At 39.1% G+C, this 20,295-nt stretch overlaps 1 protein-coding gene across 8 annotated transcripts in view; it reads left to right on the forward strand.

Moving 5' to 3' along the window:
* LOC127411777 (regulating synaptic membrane exocytosis protein 1-like) overlaps window positions 1–20,295 on the forward strand; it is a 168,915-nt gene that overhangs the window by 81,526 nt on the left and 67,094 nt on the right. For all 8 annotated transcript variants that reach the window (XM_051647522.1, XM_051647524.1, XM_051647527.1 and 5 more), the window contains 2 exons: window positions 12,523–12,824; window positions 14,017–14,864. In XM_051647522.1, the coding sequence (XP_051503482.1) occupies window positions 12,523–12,824; window positions 14,017–14,864 (1,150 nt within the window). The remainder of the gene's footprint in view (window positions 1–12,522; window positions 12,825–14,016; window positions 14,865–20,295) is intronic.

Consider the following 20,295-nt stretch of genomic DNA (forward strand, 5'->3'; position numbering starts at 1 on the left):
TTCTGGGTCATCAGAAAAGCTTACCTTTGTCTTGGGGTTGAATAATTTCGATTGCAACTGTATATATATATATATATATATATATATATATATATATATATATATATATATATATATATATATATATATATAGATAGATAGATATAGATATAGATATATAGTCCAAGACACCCACCAACTAGTCTCTTTTGAAAATATTTGGTTTTGCACATCCCTAGACAATACACAATACACCAAAATACCACAATACACTGTTTTTAAAGCCATTTCCTCAGGCCTCACGCTGGACTTGTAGTCAAAATATGAGACACGGATCCAGTGCTAGTGGGGATTTGGACTTGAGCTCAGCTCTACAGGGACGAGTTATGTGACAATGAAATGCACATACACACAAATGGCTGGAGGTGCCATGGGAGGCATGAGGCTGCTGTATTCATTGACCTCATCAATCTGTTTAATTCAGAGGAAGTCCAATGTTTGGAGAGGGAGCAGAGCTAAACTTATCACAGTATTGATCCACAGATGGCTTGTCAGTGACGAAAGAGTGAGAGTCAGTTTTGTAACATCAGCAGGGAGCTATAAGAAATTATTTACACTATTGATCCAGTATTTAACAATTGGAATGGTCTGTGTACACGGGACAGGTGAATGAATGTTTTGTGTTGGGGCTGCTGGGCGAGTGTCACCAGGTGCTGATGTACTGGCTCATTAGACAGAATGGACAGTAATGTCTTTTGTGGCAGTCTTTCATCCTTATCCAGGATTAATAACATGCTGAATTATGGGTCTAGCTCTTCCTGTTGCTGCCCCAATTTATCAAGCTGTCGGAGGTGGAAGCATGAACAGCGTTCTCCCTTTTCTTCCACTCACAGAACTCCAGCATTTAATTTATCCACCCTGTCTGCATGGACCTGACACCAGCTGATGACCCTGCCCATACGTGTCTCGCTGAGTGATGGAAATTAAATTGTATTAACAAGATGGAGGAAGGGGCGGAGTTTGGTGATGAATGTCAGGCCTACAAATGCTAAGAGTCAAACACAGCCAGTCAGACTAAGATGATGGCTTGTTGTTATATTGCACACACTCAGCAGTTGTTTTAGCATTTATCTGATTTTAAGGATATCTAGATCTCATTCCACAGTTTATCTTTGGTCATTTAAAAGTGCATTCCCAAGTGATCTCAGTGGTGAGATTGTGTTGTGATGGGCAGATTGTGGGATGCTGGATGGAAAAGAGCCAGTTTTGACTCCCTGTTTCCCCTTTTAAGAAAAAATATGTCAATTCACAATGAACAGCTTTGGTCATTAGGACCAAGGTTTTACATGAAATAAAGGTGCACTTAGTAATTCCTCATTAAAAATAGTGTTACCCCTAAAGTGATGATAAGTGCTTTTGAAAATATGTTTAAAATATACAAATATGTTGCTTTTTATTTTTTGCATTTATCTGTCCCCAACGATATCCCATTTTTTGTCGTGACCTATCAGTTGAGAACCATTAGTTTATGTAGTCTGTCTACATACTGTTCTTAACCTGCTTATGCATGCACAAAAATACACATACACCCTTACAAAATGACACACTGTGTTCTTTCACAAAATCTAAGCCTGGAATGTAATTTTCCTTGGATCACTGAAGTGTGGAGAGATTGAGGTTTTATTTCTAGAGAATGGATAGAAAAATATTTTCAGGAGATGACTGACAAATATTGTCTGTTACATTCTCTTAATCTTGCATTGAATGGGCAGAGAGGGACGAGCGCCTCAGTGTAATCCAGGACACACTTGTTTTGGATAAAACACATCCTCACACACAAAGCACACACACATAACGATGGTAAGAAGATCATTTTCTGTTGATAATCTGCTAATGAAACTAAAAACACTCTTGCGTTTTCTGTATGTAATGTATCTCTGTCAGTCTTTTGGGTTAAAAATGTTTGTCTTTTATTTAGAAATCTTTCGAAGTCTTGTTGATATATTTTTTTGCATCTACGCATATACCTTGATTGTAATTACCAGTTTCACTGATCAATTAGGCAGTGTTTAAATACTCTTTTATTTGTAGTAGGCTGACCAGACAGTCCACCGTTTCACAAGGTCTGTCCCAGTGTCTCGACAATTCATAAAAAACTAAAAATATTGTTCACCCCCTGTGTTTGTTCTAGTTTAAGACTTCTTAAAAAATCTGTTCACCCTAACTTGTTTTTTAGTAGTTTATCTACTGCTGAGATCCAGCGTTACAACTGGATAGAGTTAGATTCTCCAGCGTTGCAGATATTTTTAAGTCCACATTCCCACACAAGCAGCAAATAAGAGCTTTAACACCTAGGGGAAAAAAAATTGAAGCTGCCATTTTCACACTGATATTTGAGAGTGAAAATGGAGGTGGAGAAAGAGGCGACTCTGAAGCAGATTTTCTTAAAACTGAATTTAAGGAAGAAACATCCTTCATTATATTGTTTGTTTTGTGTGTGTGCAGGTAATCAGTCTAAATTTGAACTTAAAATGGTATCTGTAGAATTTTAGAACATTTCATTGTCTTGATTCTGATCAAATTTGATTGCTTCATGACATTTGAGATTTAGCTGAAGCAGAATTTTTTTGTTTGATCTGAAGCTGAAATCAGCTGAGAGAGAGAGGGGGAGAGAGAGACGGTGGACAGAGTGTGATGTTGTCGGGTCCCAAACATCCTTCTACAGGCTCACAGGCACCAAGGCCTTTACTGATTGTTAGCAGATGTTAATTAGTTTGATAATTAGCCCATCATTGGGCCTGCAGGAGTTTGATGAGTATCCAACAGGGGTGTGACTGACCCTTTCATAGCCCTGTCTTCTATACTCCTTTACTTACTCTTTCCTTCTCTCACATACCCCTGGGAATGCTTTGAACATTATAGAGCCTTAAGCTGTTGTTAATGTGGGATGCTGCATTGTGTTTCAGCCATTCACTTGACTGCTGTTTTATGAAGCCACAGCTGGAACCAATTTGATGATTGTCTGTCATACAGTGTAAAACGTGTGGGTCTTAAAATGAAAAGGATTTACAAATTCCCTGTCTAAGAATTATAATGGGTTAGATGTAAAGGTATATTTGTGACACTTCTGCTGGCCAAAAGTTGTTTGTGTTCTAGTTTTTGTACTTCAAAATCTCTATTCTATTTATTCCTTTGAAGTAGTCTTAGATAGTGATAGAAAGAGATAGTGATGGAAAGAGATAGTGATGGAAAGACATTTTCAGCTGATAGGGGTCATATCAATCATTGTCTTTCCTTAGGGAATTCTAGCATAATTCTGAGAAGTTGAGTTTAATATAACTGTTTGTAATTATAATTTATTTTTTGCTTTTGTCAGCAAAAAGTTTTTAAAGCAAACATTTTGTGTTTGTGACTTTTATGATTTTGTCATAATTAGCATAAGAACAGAATTTTCTTGTTGAATCATGGTGCCATCTTGTGGTGTGTACCTGATTGACCGGAACGCTTTGTGGACAGAATCAGGTAATTTCAGCTCAAATGTTTCCACTGCTGATTTCACCTGGAAAGCGGCTTTAGGCCAGTTTTGTGTTCACCTGACCAAGACATTTACAAAAGATGCATTGCCATGTATCTTAAAAACGTAATAGTTATGGTGGGATACTTCAAAAATCAATCATCCCTTTAAAGTGATTGTTGAATTTACAAATTCTGTAATTTTTTGAAAGCCTTGTATTGTTATTCTCTTTGTATCTGACATGTCCTGTAAAGTATATTACAGTCTGTCGACATAAACAAATCTTCTAAAACCAGTTTCCCTTGATTAAAACTGCTGCTCCTCTTGCCTTGTCCATAAGTGATCTGTGATCTGAGGGAAAGTGTCCCTCCCTCCCTCTCTCTCTCTCTCTCTCTCTCTCTCTCTCTCTCTCTCTCTCTCTCTCTCTCTCTCTCTCTCTCTCTCTCTCTCTCTCTCTCTCTCTCTCTCTCTCTCTCTTACACACGCACGCACGCACGCACGCACGCATGCACACACACCACATACTGCACTCTCTGTGCACTTTCTGTGCCATGTTGTGAGTTGTTGGTAGTGCAAGGTTTAGTATTAGAGTGTTGTAATCTGTGTGGGGAGAGTAGGGGTCTGTGCCTGACAGCTGGGGGATTCTACTGCTGATTTACTTTAGATTAGTTTGGAGCTCCGCCAGTCCTGTTCAATCGGACAAAATGTTTTTTTCATTTTAAGGGACCTGTGCACACCACTGGCACCTCTGCATCTCCTCCGTTCATCCCTCCATCCATACAGTACCGAATGATCAGCCAGTGCTGGGGTCTTTCTCTCTGCCCCAAAATCATGTTTAGTTTATTTAAAAGTTCTCTCTAAAAATAAGTACATTTCCTGCATAGTCTTCCTTGTATATAAAGAGCAAGGGTAAACCTCAATGAAGATGTTTCACTGGGGATATCACATGGAGATTTATTTTCCCTTATCCTGTCATAGATCATTATATCTCTTCCATGGAGATATGAGAGAGAAATCCACTCACATTGCTGCTTAATGTAAATCGTAGATGTTGCTTTTCAGCTTGATCTTTAAGTCTTAAGTTGTTTATTAGAGAGACAACCTCAAGAGGACCGCAAGGGCTGAGAGTGGCATTTACCTTAGATCCACACAGTGGAGAGTGATAGGAAGTTGTTGGAGAGAGAGAGAGGGGGAATGGGTTTGGAGTACATCGCAGGCCAGGCTTAAACCTGCGTCACCCATGAGAGCACCTCAGCTCAGTGTGTCAGGAGTATCTGTGCTTACCATTGTGCTACAGCTCCTATGATTCCAACACTGTGTCCAAGACAAGTGAGAAAAGCTATCACTTCCATGTAAATTTGAGTTTTTCTGACCACAGCAAGTGACAGATTGGGTTGGGAACTAATAATCGGAATTCTTATTCAGAACCAGTTCCATTTTTATAAAAAATATCTGAACCGAATGATTTCCATGACTTTCAGTTTCGTGCATTCTTCTACCTATACAAGCGGAACACAATATTAAAATACTCTGACATTGTTTCCTGTGCTACCATTGAGCTGTACTGCAACAACACTGAAACTACTGAGCGAAACATACAATGCAAACAGTGTTGTCCAGCTCCCAAACAAATTTCTTTTGAATATAACTCCCACAACATACTGCACAACCAGTATTGTCCGACTCCGAAATGAATGACTCTGATGAGCTGGTTCTTTAGAATCTACAGTGCAAAATAGCAACGCGACTAGTGGAGTCCGTAGCCAGTTCTTTTGAATCTACAGCACGAAGCAAGCAGTGCAACCGGTTGTCCATTTCCCAAACAAATTACTCTAATGAGCCAATTCTTTTGAATATACAGCTTTAAACAGACAGCGCTACCAGAGTAATCAGATTCCCAAATGAATTACTCTGTATTGTACGATTTCCGAACGCATGACTCTTATAAGCCAGTTCTTTTGAATCTAATGTATGCAACACAAAACACAACCAGTACTGTACAATTCCCGAACAAACGACTCTTATGAACTGGTTATTTTGAATCTACTGTGCATAAAGCACAACCAGTATTGTCCGATTCCTGAGTGAACGACTCTTATGAGCTGGTTCTTATGAATCTACAGCGCAAAACATACAGCGCAGCCAGCATTGTACAATTCCTGAATGAGTGACTGTTATGAGCCTGTTCTTTTGAATCTACTGTGCAAATCATACAGCACAACCAATATTTCAGATTCCTGAATGAATCACTCTTTTGAACTGGTTCTTTTGAGTCTACAGCATGAAACACACAATGCAACCAGTATTGTACGATTCCCGAACTAACAACTTTTATGAACTGGTTCTTTTGAATCTATTGTGCAAATCATACAACGCAACCAGTATTGTCCGATTCCTGAATGAATGACTCTGATGAACTGGTTATTTTTAGTCTACAGTGCAAATCACACAACGCAACCAGAATTGTACAATTCCCGAACAATGTTTATGAACCGGTTCTTTTGAATCCACTATGCAAATCATACAGCACAACCAGTATTGTATGATTCCTGAATGAATGAATCTTATGAACTGGTCCTTTTTAAACTACAGTGCAAATCATACAATGCAACCAGTATTGTACGTTTCCTGAACAAATGACTCTAATGAGCCGGTTCTTTTGAATCTACTGTGTAAATCATGTAGCGCAACCAGTATTGTCCGATTCCTGAATGAACAACTCTTATGAACTGGTTCTTTTTAGTCTACAGTGTAAAACACACAACGTAGCCAGTATTGTACAATTCCCAAACAATGTTTATGAGCCGGCTCATTTGAATCTACTATGAAAATCATACAGCGCAACCAGTATTGTCCGATTCCTGAATTAGTGTCAAATTCCTGAACGAATGACTCTTATGAAGTGGTTCTTTTGAATCTGCAGCACAAAACACACAACGCAACCAGTATTGTACGATTCCCGAACGAACTACTTTTTGAGCCGGTTCTTTTGAATCTACTGTGCAAATCATACAGCACAACCAATATAGTCAGATTCCTGAATGAATGACTCTTATGAGCCGATTCTTTTGAATCTACAATCCAAATACAGCACAACTAGTATTGAATGATTCCCGAATGAACGATTCTTATGAGACTGTTCTTTTAAACTTATACGGCAAAACATACAATGCTACCTCCTAAACTAATGACTCCTTTCAATGACTAAAATGAGTGATTGAATAAATAATTTAAAAGTCTGTGTAAACACACCTTTTGCAAGGATCTGTTCTTTTAAAATATGAAATGAACTCATTATTTGGTATCAGACTGCTGAGGGCAGTAAATACAATACGAATTGCATTTTTTATTTTCAAATATTTCTCTCTCAAAAGTACTAAAAGAATAGTTAATGGAATCGTTAAGGAACTGGAATCGTGAAATCAGAATCAAAATCGTTAAATTTCTTATAATTTCCATCCCAGCAATGAATGACAGGAAATTTTGATTGTCCCTTGGTTTCTATTTCTGCTGCATCGCACTGGGTAGCTCCACTCTCGGTGAAATATCATTGGTCCATATTAAATATCAAATGTCTTCTGATTGGCTGTGGTAATTTGTGTCATGTCATGCAGCATTTTTGAGTTAATTGTGGACAGACAAATTGCTTGTCACTGGAAACTCGTTGTTTCATGTCTGGTAAGGAAGCAAAGGTGCAAATTTTAATCCAAGACACACTCTATGTCCATTTACCAGTGTAATGGAAATAAAGTTTTTTTTTAAGCGAAATTTTAACACTTCATTTTTAAGTTTAGATTTTAGACTAATTTAAATAAAATATGTAAATGAGTGAAGTGAGAGAAAGAGAGAAAATAAAGAAAAAGAAATGGAAAGTAGGACAGGAGGTCTGGTAGCAGGTGGCACATTTGAACATTTTGTTTTCCAGCTATAAGCACTGAATGTGTTTGTCTGGCAAGGACATCAACACCAGAAGGCTGTGTGTGTTCGTAAGCTTATGTGTCTGTGTATATATATATATATATATATATATATATATATATATATATATATATATATATATGTGTATATATATATATGTGTGTGTGTGTGTGTGTGTGTGTGTGTGTGTGTGTGTGTGTGTGTGTGTCCATGTGCGTGTGTTTATTTGTTTGTGTGTGTGTGTGTGTGTGTGTGTGTGTGTGTGCTGTAAGATCAGTTGTTTGGCCTTGCATCCACAGGATCAGTGGAAGTTTTCACTTAGTAAAGTTATGCAGTGAGCTGGGGAATTTTTTTTGAACATTTCCCCAATGGTGCTGGGCGGCTGCCTGGATAAATATAGCCGTGTTGATGCGTGTCTCTCCCTCGCTCACTCTCTCTCTCCTCTTCTCTCAACCTTTCAAGCTTTTAATCAAAAGCAATCTGGAGGAGGAAAGTGGGAAAAAAACGAGAATTTTTTGGATTGTGCCAAGGTCTTTTGTGTTCCTCGCTCCTGATCCTGCTGCTGAAGGAATCCAGCTCTGTGTATGTGGAGGAGGGTGATGGATAGCACTGCTAATGTCTGTATGTTGCAAGGCCTGACCCAACGTGCTTTCCCCCATATTTCCTGTTAATCGTCCCACAGTGACCATGGTCAATGCCTTTGCTCTGTGGGCATGTGATTACATCCCACGGACCTCGCAATTTAAAGTCTCAACCTCCGTTTCAGCAACTCCCACCTTCTGTCAGCTAACATTACTACCTTATATTCATTGTTTTCTTTACATTTATCCCTGCAAGCACAACAGTTTTGTTTCTGTCCTGCCTACAATATCTCTTATAGGGGCTGTTTTGTCTGACAGATGTGAGTCACGTATTGCAGGTTTTCAGTGTGAGATGAGCTCTTTTTTGAGTGCTTCATCTTTTATTTTTGTTCGCCACATGATGGAGAAGATGGTTCCTGGATATATATGAACAGTTTAGCCGACAAGCGTCATGTACAGACTTTATTTACCAATGTATTTGGTTTGTCTAGAGAGACCAAATAAAGCCTAATGCAGGGATCTATTTGCATTTTCAGGACCCCATTGATGGACAGAGTAACAGTAACATTATATGTTGTAAAAAAAAAAAATATATTTTAAGCCTGGCCTATAATAACATGTATAAAGTACCATATTAATGCTATTTCCTACTTTGTAATTAAAAGGTAAGTTCACCCAAAAATAAAACAAATTCTCTCATCATTTTCTCACTCTCATGCCATCCCAGATGTTTATGACTTTCTTTCTTCTGCTAAACATAAACTAAGATTGTTAGAAGAGTATATCAGCTCTGTAGGTCCATACAATGCAAGTGAATGGTGACCAGAACTCCAAAAGCTACGAGCATAAAAGCAATCCATAAGACGCCAGTGGTTTAATCATTGTCTTCTGAAGCAATCCAGTTGGTTTTGGGTGAGAACAGACCAGTGTTGGGTAACGTTACTTTTAAAAGTAACTCGTTAGAATATTGCATTACTCCTTAAAAAAGTAGCTTAATTAATTAAAAAGTTTTTATTTATTTTTTTTATTTTTTTTATGGAAAGTAAAGTGTTACTTTACTTTTGCATTACTTTTGTGTTACTTTTTTCTCACAACCACTTTCTCTTCTGCTATGCTATGCATTCCATACAAATAAGCCATGCATTCTATACAAGAGACATTACAGGTCATGCTAGCAACTGTACAACACTCATGTCAAAACAGCAAAGTAAACAAAAAGATATTTAGAAAGTAGGCCTTCGCATCATATTTATAATAAAGAATCAAAAACACGAATATGCATGAATTGTTTTTCCATTGACATGACAGCCAGTATGAATAATGAAGTCTTACCTAAAGCAGCAAAGTCCAACACTTGAACCTGCATCATATACAGGTGCATCTCAATAAATTAGAATGTCGTGGAAATGTTCATTTATTTCAGTAATTCAACTCAAATTGTGAAACTCGTGTATTAAATAAATTCAGTGCACACAGACTGAAGTAGTTTAAGTCTTTGGTTCTTTTAATTGTGATGATTTTGGCTCACATTTAACAAAAACCCACCAATTCACTATCTCAACAAATTAGAATACATCATAAGACCAATAAAAAAAAACATTTTTAGTGAATTGTTGGCCTTCTGGAAAGTATGTTCATTTACTGTATATGTACTCAATACTTGGTAGGGGCTCCTTTTGCTTTAATTACTGCCTCAATTCGGTGTGGCATGGAGGTGATCAGTTTGTGGCACTGCTGAGGTGGTATGGAAGCCCAGGTTTCTTTGACAGTGGCCTTCAGCTCATCTGCATTTTTTGGTCTCTTGTTTCTCATTTTCCTCTTGACAATACCCCATAGATTCTCTATGGGGTTCAAGTCTGGTGAGTTTACTGGCCAGTCAAGCACACCAACACCATGGTCATTTAACCAACTTTTGGTGCTTTTGGCAGTGTGGGCAGGTGCCAAATCCTGCTGGAAAATGAAATCAGCATCTTTAAAAAGCTGGTCAGCAGAAGGAAGCATGAAGTGCTCCAAAATTTCTTGGTAAACGGGTGCAGTGACACTGCACCCCAAATCATCACAGACTGTGGAAACTTAACACTGGACTTCAAGCAACTTGGGCTATGAGCTTCTCCACCCTTCCTCCAGACTCTAGGACCTTGGTTTCCAAATGAAATACAAAACTTGCTCTCATTTGAAAAGAGGACTTTGGACCACTGGGCAACAGTCCAGTTCTTCTTCTCCTTAGCCCAGGTAAGACACCTCTGACATTGTTTGTGGTTCAGGAGTGGCTTAACAAGAGGAATACGACAACTGTAGCCAAATTCCTTGACACGTCTGTGTGTGGTGGCTCTTGATGCCTTGACCCCAGCCTCAGTCCATTCCTTATGAAGTTCACCCAAATTCTTGAATCGATTTTGCTTGACAGTCCTCATAAAGCTGTGGTTCTCTCGGTTGGTTGTGCATCTTTTTCTTCCACACTTTTTCCTTCCACTCAACTTTTTGTTAACATGCTTGGATACAGCACTCTGTGAACATCCAGCTTCTTTGGCAATGAATGTTTGTGGCTTACCCTCCTTGTGAAGGGTGTCAATGATTGTCTTCTGGACAACTGTCAGATCAGCAGTCTTCCCCATGATTGTGTAGCCTAGTGAACCAAACTGAGAGACCATTTTGAAGGCTCAGGAAACCTTTGCAGGTGTTTTGAGTTGATTAGCTGATTGGCATGTCACCATATTCTAATTTTTTGAGATAGTGAATTGGTGGGTTTTTGTTAAATGTGAGCCAAAATCATCACAATTAAAAGAACCAAAGACTTAAACTACTTCAGTCTGTGTGCATTGAATTTATTTAATACACGAGTTTCACAATTTGAGTTGAATTACTGAAATAAATGAACTTTTCCACGACATTCTAATTTATTGAGATGCACCTGTATGTCAACATATGCATATGTGGTGAGTCAAATTAAGATGTATTTCACAAGTCAGGATAAAATTCAATGGGGAATGCCAGCCTAACATGTTCAAGGAATAAGTCTGTTGAATAAATGAATCTTTTTTTACTTAAGTCATCTCAGTGCACGCTTGTTTTGAATTGATCCACAGTGTGTACAGATGCCACAATTTCAAAGGTGCATGTTGATACAACTTGAATGGAATCGTTTTTAATGCTTCCAAAATGTCATAAAAATGGTTTGTTTCATGATTCAAACTACTTCTTTATTATAAAACAAAAATGTAGAATATTTTTAGAAACTAAGACATTTTCTCTGCATACACAATCGATGTAGAACGTTGCTCGGAGTCACTGATCCAGTCTTTTCTCATCCCATTCTCCCAGTTACAGGGAGCTCTAACACGGAGCAGTTCGGCTGTGTAAGTCAGTGAATAGAGCGAGTATTTCACCCTGTGTATCATGTCGTGTCCAGTGGAAGACTAGTCTTATAATCCCTCTGCCTAAACATATTTGCTGTTTTTTAATGCAGTGTGTATTAACACACGAATCAACCGCATTTCACTCAACCCAATGTTGACCTCATATTACTCTAAAACGAAATGCACATGCAATTGATTGACAGGCAATATCTGTATCTAAAAGGTGATTGGCTCTTTTACCTGCAAGATGGGACTTCCTTTCTACATCCATTGAATGCTGGTTGGGCATTCCAATTTCTCCCATTAATTTAAATAGAAGTGACTCATCTCTGCTAAATAGTCTCTGGCCTCACACACTGTAGAACTACAATGCCCATCATGCACTATGTCTCCTTCCCGAAGTTTGCACACTTTTACTCCTGATTTCTCACAATACAGGGACAGTAGATGTGTACAAAAGCAATGCGTTACTTTATTTAAAAAGAAACTGAAAGTAAAAGAAGTGTAACCGAGCTTGAAATCATGATCCTGCCTAGAGATTGCAATGACAAGATGTAAAGAGAAAAATAAGTTACAGTTTAGTCTGTTCTCACCCAAAACCAACTAGATCACTTCAGAAGACATTGATTAAACCACTGGAATCTTGTGGATTACTTTTATACTGACTTTATTTCCTTTTTGGAGCTTTTGGAGTTCTGGCCACCATTCACTTGTATTGTATGGACCTACAGAGCTGATATCTTCTTCTAAAAATCTTTTATTTTTGTTCAGCAGAAAAAAGAAAGTCATACACATCTGGGATGGCATGAGAGTGAGTAAATGATGAGAGAATTTTCATTTTTGGGTGAACTATCCCTTTAAGGGATATCCCTTTTCACTTTTCAAAGCCATTGAAATTATCATTATTGATGTAAAGAGTTATATACTTGGATGTTACAATTTCGTTTTGGTTAATGCATTGTAATATTCCTTTCACTAAAATATTTTGATTGTGCTTTTATTGTTGGCTTTCCAACATCAATCATTATATTTTTGCAATACGCTTTAGAGCCACTAGTAGCACCGAAATTGTACACATTACTTTTACATATTAGTGAGACTTGTGTATTGTGTATTTGAAATGTGTATATGTTATGTGTATTTGAATTATAATGTTTCTCCCATTTCCGGGCAGGTAATGTGGGTATGTAACCAGTGCCGTAGGCAGCAGGATATGCTAACTAAATCAGGAGAATGGTTTCCCAGCCAAGGGCCCAAGTCTGCAGAGCTGGGGTCAGCCGTGAGTGAACCAGCCATGTGTGGAGACCCTTTTGAGGAGAAGAAGGCGCACTCTAGGTCTCAGAATCCTCTCGGCTCCTCCGTTTCCACTGCCCATAACACCCAGCCACCTGCCCCAACTGACCACAGCAAAGGCCCCTCTACCGGGCCAGCTGATACGGCATCATCGCGATCATGCAGTGAGCCTCCACAAGATAGGTAAATCACTCATTATAGCATCCATAATATTATAGTAACGGTTGTTTTTTTTTTTTTTATATTGATTTTTGAAGGTTATGTCAGGCAGTTTCATAAAACAAATAAGTCATCAAACACTTAAAAATAGTGAATTTTGCGCAATTTCAGTTGTGAGTTGTGTTGTAAGGAAAAGTCTGCGATTAATTGCCTGAAAGACTTTGATGACACACTTATACACTATCAGTCAAAAGTTTGGATACACTCGACTGAATTTATTTTCTCATGATCATAAAAACCTTTTGACCTAAATGTTTATGCCTGAATGTTTGAAATTGGTGTCAGACTTTATATTAAGTGTATTTAACTACAATGTACTAAAATAAAATACATACAATACAAAGTATTTACTGTGTAACTACAATGTTGTTCTTCAAAATTCCCACAAGATTCACATTTGATGCTACTGAGTTTGAGGTATGGCTAGGTTTAGGGTTTAGATGAGGGTTAGGGTTTAGGGAAAGTGTTGGGATTACGGGTTAAGGTTATCAGTGTAACTACAGATGTCATTAAATGCAGGAACTTTAAATGTAATTACAATGCAACAACACGTATGTACATAATATGTACATTTTATCAAATGCTTAAGTACATAGTAGTACGCATACTTTAAATGTAATTACAATGCAACAACACATATGCACATAATATGTACATTTTATTAAATGCTTAAGTACACAGTAGTTATAGACACATAATAGTTATAGACACAAATTAGTTTTGTATACAAATATAAATTGAATCTATATATCCCTGGTGGCGCCTCATGAATTTTGTTAAGAGAATGCACATATTTGGGGTCACCACATAATTTCTTTTATTTTTATCTGTGTTATTTTATTTAAATTTTTATAGTTTTAATGACTTTACTATTATTCTAAAATGTGGTAAATAGTTATAAAGTGAAAGTTAAAGAATTAGAAGGTGTGTTCAAAAGTTTGACTGGTAGTGTGTATTTACATGTATAAACAATATAATTTCTTGTTGGATAAAAGGCCAAGGAGCATGGCTTGAAAGTAGGCCTATAGTCAATCTTAATGCTGGTTGAAGTTAATGTTTATTTAGGACTGTTCTCATTTTATGAGAATATATTTGTAAGACTGTCTGGCTAGGCTCAGAATCTCTTTGGTAAGCTCTGTGGTCTTTTGATCTCTAGAAAAAAGCCACCAGCAGCCTCTGATCAAAATGAAAAGACTGGACCAAGAAGTGAGAGGCGGCGAGGTCTGTCCAGAGTCCAATCCCAGGGTTCCGAAGAGCGGGCGGCTGGAGAAAATCGGAGAGAAAGTCGAAGAATGGTTAAGGCTCGCTCTCAGGAGCACAATGATTCTGAGCGGGAGAGGGGAAGGGCTGCGCCCAGGAGGAACGAAGGGGGACAGAGACCACCCTTGGAGCAGTGCAAGAGTGACCCAAGTGCTCCACATCACCCGGTCAATCTTCGGCCGGCGGAGCCTGATGGACGTAGTATGCACCCTAAGCCAAGGGAAACAGGGGAGATCGGGCAGGACAATAGAGGTGCGCGTAGATGGGCAGATGAGCGGCAAGCCTCGCTGGATGGCCAGCAACAGGCATTCATGTCCGAGAGGACTGCGGGGGGTACAGGGATGCAGGGTGTGCCTGCCGTGCAGGGTCCTCCCCCTAAAACGAACCACACCCCACAGCCGCCAGCACCGGGGTTCCGGGTGGGCCCTGCCATGCCTGCCAGCCCACCTGAGCTCAGGGAGCCCCAGGAATGGGAAAGGAAGTTGCAGCCGAACCACCTTGACCCTGGCTCGGCTGCACTATTGCGGAAATCGAAGCGACAAAAAGCTGAGAGCATGCTGCGCAATGATTCGCTCAGCTCCGACCAGTCAGAGTCTTTACGACCACCCCCACCCCGACCCTACAAGAGCAAACGGGGCGGAAATAAGAGGCAGATGTCTGTCAGCAGCTCAGAGGAGGAGGGTGGTTCGACGCCAGAGTACACCAGCTGTGAGGATGTGGAGATTGAGAGTGTCAGCGAGAGAGGTGTGTCCAATGGGTACCTGTTTTTGGATTATTTTATTCACGCTAAACAACACTGGTGGCCATAGGTTTGGAGTAATGCACAGATTTTGCTGTTTTGGAAGGAAATGTATACTTTAATTCACCAAAGTGGCATTCAATTGATCACAAAGTATAGTCAGGACATTACTGATGTAAAAAACAGCACCATCACTATTTGAAAAAAGTCATTTTTGATAAAATCTAGACAGGCCCCATTTCCAGCAGCCATCACTCCAACACCTTATCCTTGAGTAATCATGCTAATTGCAAATTTGGTACTAGAAATCACTTGCCATTATATCAAACACAGTTGAAAGCTATTTGGTTCATTAAATGAAGCTTAACATTGTCTTTGTGTTTGTTTTTGAGTTGCAACAGTATGCAATAGACTGGCATGTCTTAAGGTCAATATTAGGTCAAAAATGGCAAAAAAGAAACAGCTTTCTCTAGAAACCCATCAGTCAATCATTGTTTTGAGGAATGAAGGCTATACAATGCTTGAAATTGCCAAAAAACTGAAGATTTCATACAAAGGTGTACACTACAGTCTTCAAAGACAAAGGACAACTGGCTCTAACAAGGACAGAAAGAGATGTGGAAGGCCAGATGTACAACTAAACAAGAGGATAAGTACATCAGAGTCTCTAATTTGAGAAATAGATGCCTCACATGTCCTCAGCTGAAAGCTTCATTAAATTCTACCCGCTCAACACCAGTTTCATGTACAACAGTAAAGAGAAGACTCAGGGGTGCAGGCCTTATGTGAAGAATTGCAAAGAAAAAGCCACTTTTGAAACAGAAAAACAAAAAGAAAAGGTTAGAGTGGGCAAAGAAACAGACACTGGACAACAGATTATTGGAAAAGAGTGTTATGGATCTTAACCCCATTGATCTGCTAGACTGTAAGCTGCGTGAGAAATGCCCGACAAGACAGCCACATCTATTGTAAGTGCTACAGGAAGCGTGGGGTGCAATGTCACCTGAGTATCTGGACAAACTGACAGCTAGAATGCCAAGGATCTGCAAAGCTGTCATTGCTGTACATGGAGGATTTTTTTGATGAGAACTCTTTGAAGTAGTTTAAGAAGTTCTGAAAATTTTTTTCAAATTGTAATAGTAATTTTTTCCATTATTAATGTCCTGACTATACATTGTGATCAGTTGAATGCCACTTTGGTGAATAAAAGTACCAATTTCTTTCCATAAGAGCAAAGTCTGTACATTATTCCAAACTTTTGGCCGCCAGTGTATGTTTGCATACAGAAATCTGAAGGCAGACAATCCATGTAAAATGTATAAATGGACTTATAGTGTATAGTACATAAATATATATATGCTTTTCACCAACGTCAAACATTTTTGCATAGTAAATTCAATATATATATGTGATATATTGCGATATATATGTGCTATATTCATAAAATATTTCAAAAATGACCGTTGTAATATTAAAATTTGATATATGTAGATAATTGCACTCTTATGGCCATTTTTTTTTAAATTTCAGTATTTTGTGACATAAAAATAATCATTTTAAAGTATTTTAAAATATGTTATGCAGACAGTATAAGCAAAATTATGTGACTTATTTTCTGAAAATGTGACATCATAAGTAAAAAACCGTATATAATATACAGTATACTGAATGTATAATATACAGAATGTCCATGGATGTATTTTGCATGTATCTGTCATATATTAGATTTCTGTTTGGAAAACACAAGCCTCCTTTATTCGAAGTGGGAAACTGAAATTAAAGTAACTGTAATATTGTATTTTATTAATTAATTTGATAGTATTTACAATGTGCATGCACAAAATCAAGAAAATGGATTAGAGATGACTGCCAAATGGTTGTGTAACTTTGTTTTTTAATGCTGAGAATTTTCATTTCTACTGTTTACTAATGAATTTAATCTAGAAGGTTTTTAATATGGTGATATATCTATATATTACAAAACAGCATGATTTCAAAAATGCACAGACATTTTTGACTGGTTTTGACCAAACTGGTATGAAGTTAGGGTGGTGTTCACATAGCACTCTGCTGCTAGCCTGGCAAAGTGACTGAACACAGACTTAAAAGGTCAGTGTATTAACACAAGCCAGGGGTGAAATGTAAACATTGTGGGGTAAATATGAGAGACAGAGTTGAGGAGAAGGAATGAGAGACTGAATAAAAGGAAAACAGGGGATTGAGAGGAGGGTAAGCAACACAAGCTCGCTCTTATCAGTGGAACATCATTTCATCAGGTTCAGAAATCTCATAAACACAACAGGTAAGAGACTTGTCTCATGCCTTTAAAAAATAGGAACAGAGCAATTCAACCTAACGCATCATGATTTTGAATGTTAAACTTTGTTTTATTTAATGCTAACATAGGGTGGTTTGTTAGGACAAAGCTGTCTTTATTTCTTATTTTTTTAGAATTATCTTATTTTGGTGGCTTTTATTTATTTGTATGTCATGTGAATGACTGAAGTATTGAGAAGTGGAGACACTTCAGTAAGATTTTCAGGGCTTAGATAAAAGTCTCCCCAGGGGACCAATCCACCATACAACGAGCAATGTATTAAACATTTATACCCTTAGACAGCTACTTATTATTACTGCATGCAGAGCTGGTCCTCTCTGTCTTTGTAAGTTTGTGCTGCATTTTTGGCTTTGTGCAAGTGGTTAGAACATCCAGGAATGATTTTTTGTTGCTTTCCAGAGTTTAAAGTCTTCATTCAGAGTAACTTTAATTAGGACAACCCTGCTCAGAACTGGGTTAGATAGTGAAGAGGCAGCCTTCCTAAAAAAAAAACAAAACAAAACAAAAAAAAAGCAGATGTCTCTTTTTTTTTTTCTAATTTTGTATCCCTGGACCTTTTGTTTTATGTATCCCAGCCGATCCTGATACAGGTGAGTTCATATGTGCTATGAGGGCACTGTGTGGTGGGTTGAAGCTCATTTAACATCTCAGGATTCGTTGCTTTTTGAGATCTCACACCTCAACACTGTATCACCTTCTTAAAGGCTATAGAGGTGGTATTTCCACATAAACCTGTTTTATGTGTGTTTTAACAGAGCAAACTAGCTAAAGATACTGTTTAAAATGGATAACTGAGAATTCTAGGCCATTGCAAAATAGTCGATATATGGATATCTGTAACTGCACATCATTTGAATTCTACATGAATTCACCCAATATACAGTATATCTACTATTTTAACTACAGTATGGCTAATAAACTATATTACTTGTGCTGGGACTGTTAATTGTGATTGTTATTAATAATTAGTGCTGTCAGTCGATTATATTGCATACAATTTCATAGTTAATCGCGATTAATCGCAGATTTTGAAGGTGTTGAAATTTGACACTAAATATATTTCTTTTCCTGTCAAAATGCATGTAGGAAAGGAAACATCTTAGGAAAGAAAACAAAACAAGATGTAACAATATAATGCTTTATTAACATTATCCAAACAAAGCCTTCCACAATATAAAGACAGAAATGCACTAAAATAGCACCAATTCAAGTAACATAATGTTTCCCAAACTTCAAGTGGGAGTTTGACTAATTGAAAGAACTAGTCCCCACATAGGTTGCATATTCATTGCAATGGACATTCACTCTTTTATACTCTCACCCTCCACAATATTAATGACCCAGCAGACTGTGGCTATCCACTTTGTTACAGCAATCGTGAAGCCGCTTTCATGAATTGCATCAGGGCGCCAGCGTCAAGTGCCGCTTTGAACATTGGCTTAATTGGCAAGATGGCAACGTTGTGTGTGGCATGCCATCAGCTACATGGTTTGTTCTCAAGTTTGTTTGTTTTAATGGGTTTTATGTGTGTTTTAAGTCAAAGCGTTGTGCTGCTTTTAGTGTTCAACCGGCAAGCACTTTTGAACATTAAATTCACCGCTGATGAACTACTAAATCGAGCTCAGGGAGGCTCAAAGTACGCTCCCCCTCCTCTACTGGCGTCTTTACCTGCATGTCTGCGCCGGCTGCCGTGCTCTCTACCAGGGAGTACGTGCCGAAAAACACTGGAAGATGGGGAGGTATTGCCATCAAGCTTAAGGCTATTCTGGCAGCCAAACTGGCAGCTGCAACCCAGCTTGTGCTCTCTTGCTCAAGAGATTAACTGTAACCGCTTTATTGGGTGGCATTCCCTAGAACCTTCGCACTTGTGTAATATTCCTGTTGTTCCAGACTCGACAGCTCAGCTCTCTTTATATCGCCCACCTCGCCTCCACCGTGGTGTGGATGTGTGCCATTTCTGCACGCGGTGCCGAGTATCACAGCCAACTGAGGACTCAGTGAGTCTCAGGATCGCTTTGATCAATGGCAGATCGGTGGTTAATAAGACTTTTATCCTAAATGACTTATTTGCCTCACGTGGCTTGAACTTTCTATTTGTCACCGAAACGTGGCTTACCTGGTTTCCTTACCTGAACCAGGAAAGCTGCTTCTCGCCTCCTCTTTACAGTGGCTTACGACTGGGGATTTGAGCCCCTTCTCCTGACTGTAAGTTTTTTAACTCTCCTCGTACAGGTAAGGATTTATTTTTCTCTTTGCAATATTCACTAAGTTGAACTATAATCACACACCGCTTCACCAAAATAAAACTCTCATCATTTGTAATAACAAAACGCTTGCTTCTTGTTCATGTCTGTGGTGCCCAGGCTCTCTCCCCTTTCTACTTGCGGTGTGGCTCTATTTATCCGCTCTCCCCGTGCTTACTGAAATTAGAGACAGGTGTTAGACATAATTTAGCTCAGGTGTAAGTGCCCTTACCGCTTTCTCTCTCTCCGGAGAGATGCTTGACCACGCCCCCGCTGCCACATATCCCCACCGCCCGACTCAGACCGGGGCGGCATCCGGCCTGCCTACCACCCCCCCCATTCCTGGAAAGGAAGTCGGCGACAGCCATCTGCGCCCCCAGTCTGTGGACCACCTTGAACTTAAACTGCTGAAGAGCCAGATACCAACGGGTGATCCGGGCATTGGTATCTTTCATGCGGTGGAGCAACTGGAGTGGGGCGTGATCGGAACAGAGGGTGAAGGCCCACCCCAACAGGTAGTATCGGAGAGTGAGGACCGCCCACTTGATGGCAAGACACTCCTTTTCTACGGTGCTGTACTTAGTTTCCCTCAAGGAGGGCTTACGGCTAATGTACAACACCGGGCGCTCCTCGCCCTCCACCACCTGTGAGAGTACGGCCCCCAGCCCCCTGTCTGAAGCATCTGTCTGTAAAACAAAAGGGAGAGAGAAGTCAGGTGAATGTAAAAGCGGCCCCCCGCAAAGTGCAGCTTTAACTTGCGTGAACGCCCGCTGACACTGCTCCGTCCACTGGACCGGATCTGGAGCTCCCTTTTTAGTGAGATCAGTCAGTGGGCTGGTGACATCCGAATAATTA

This window comes from Myxocyprinus asiaticus, chromosome 21, assembly GCF_019703515.2.
Source record: "Myxocyprinus asiaticus isolate MX2 ecotype Aquarium Trade chromosome 21, UBuf_Myxa_2, whole genome shotgun sequence".
NCBI lineage: Eukaryota > Metazoa > Chordata > Actinopteri > Cypriniformes > Catostomidae > Myxocyprinus > Myxocyprinus asiaticus.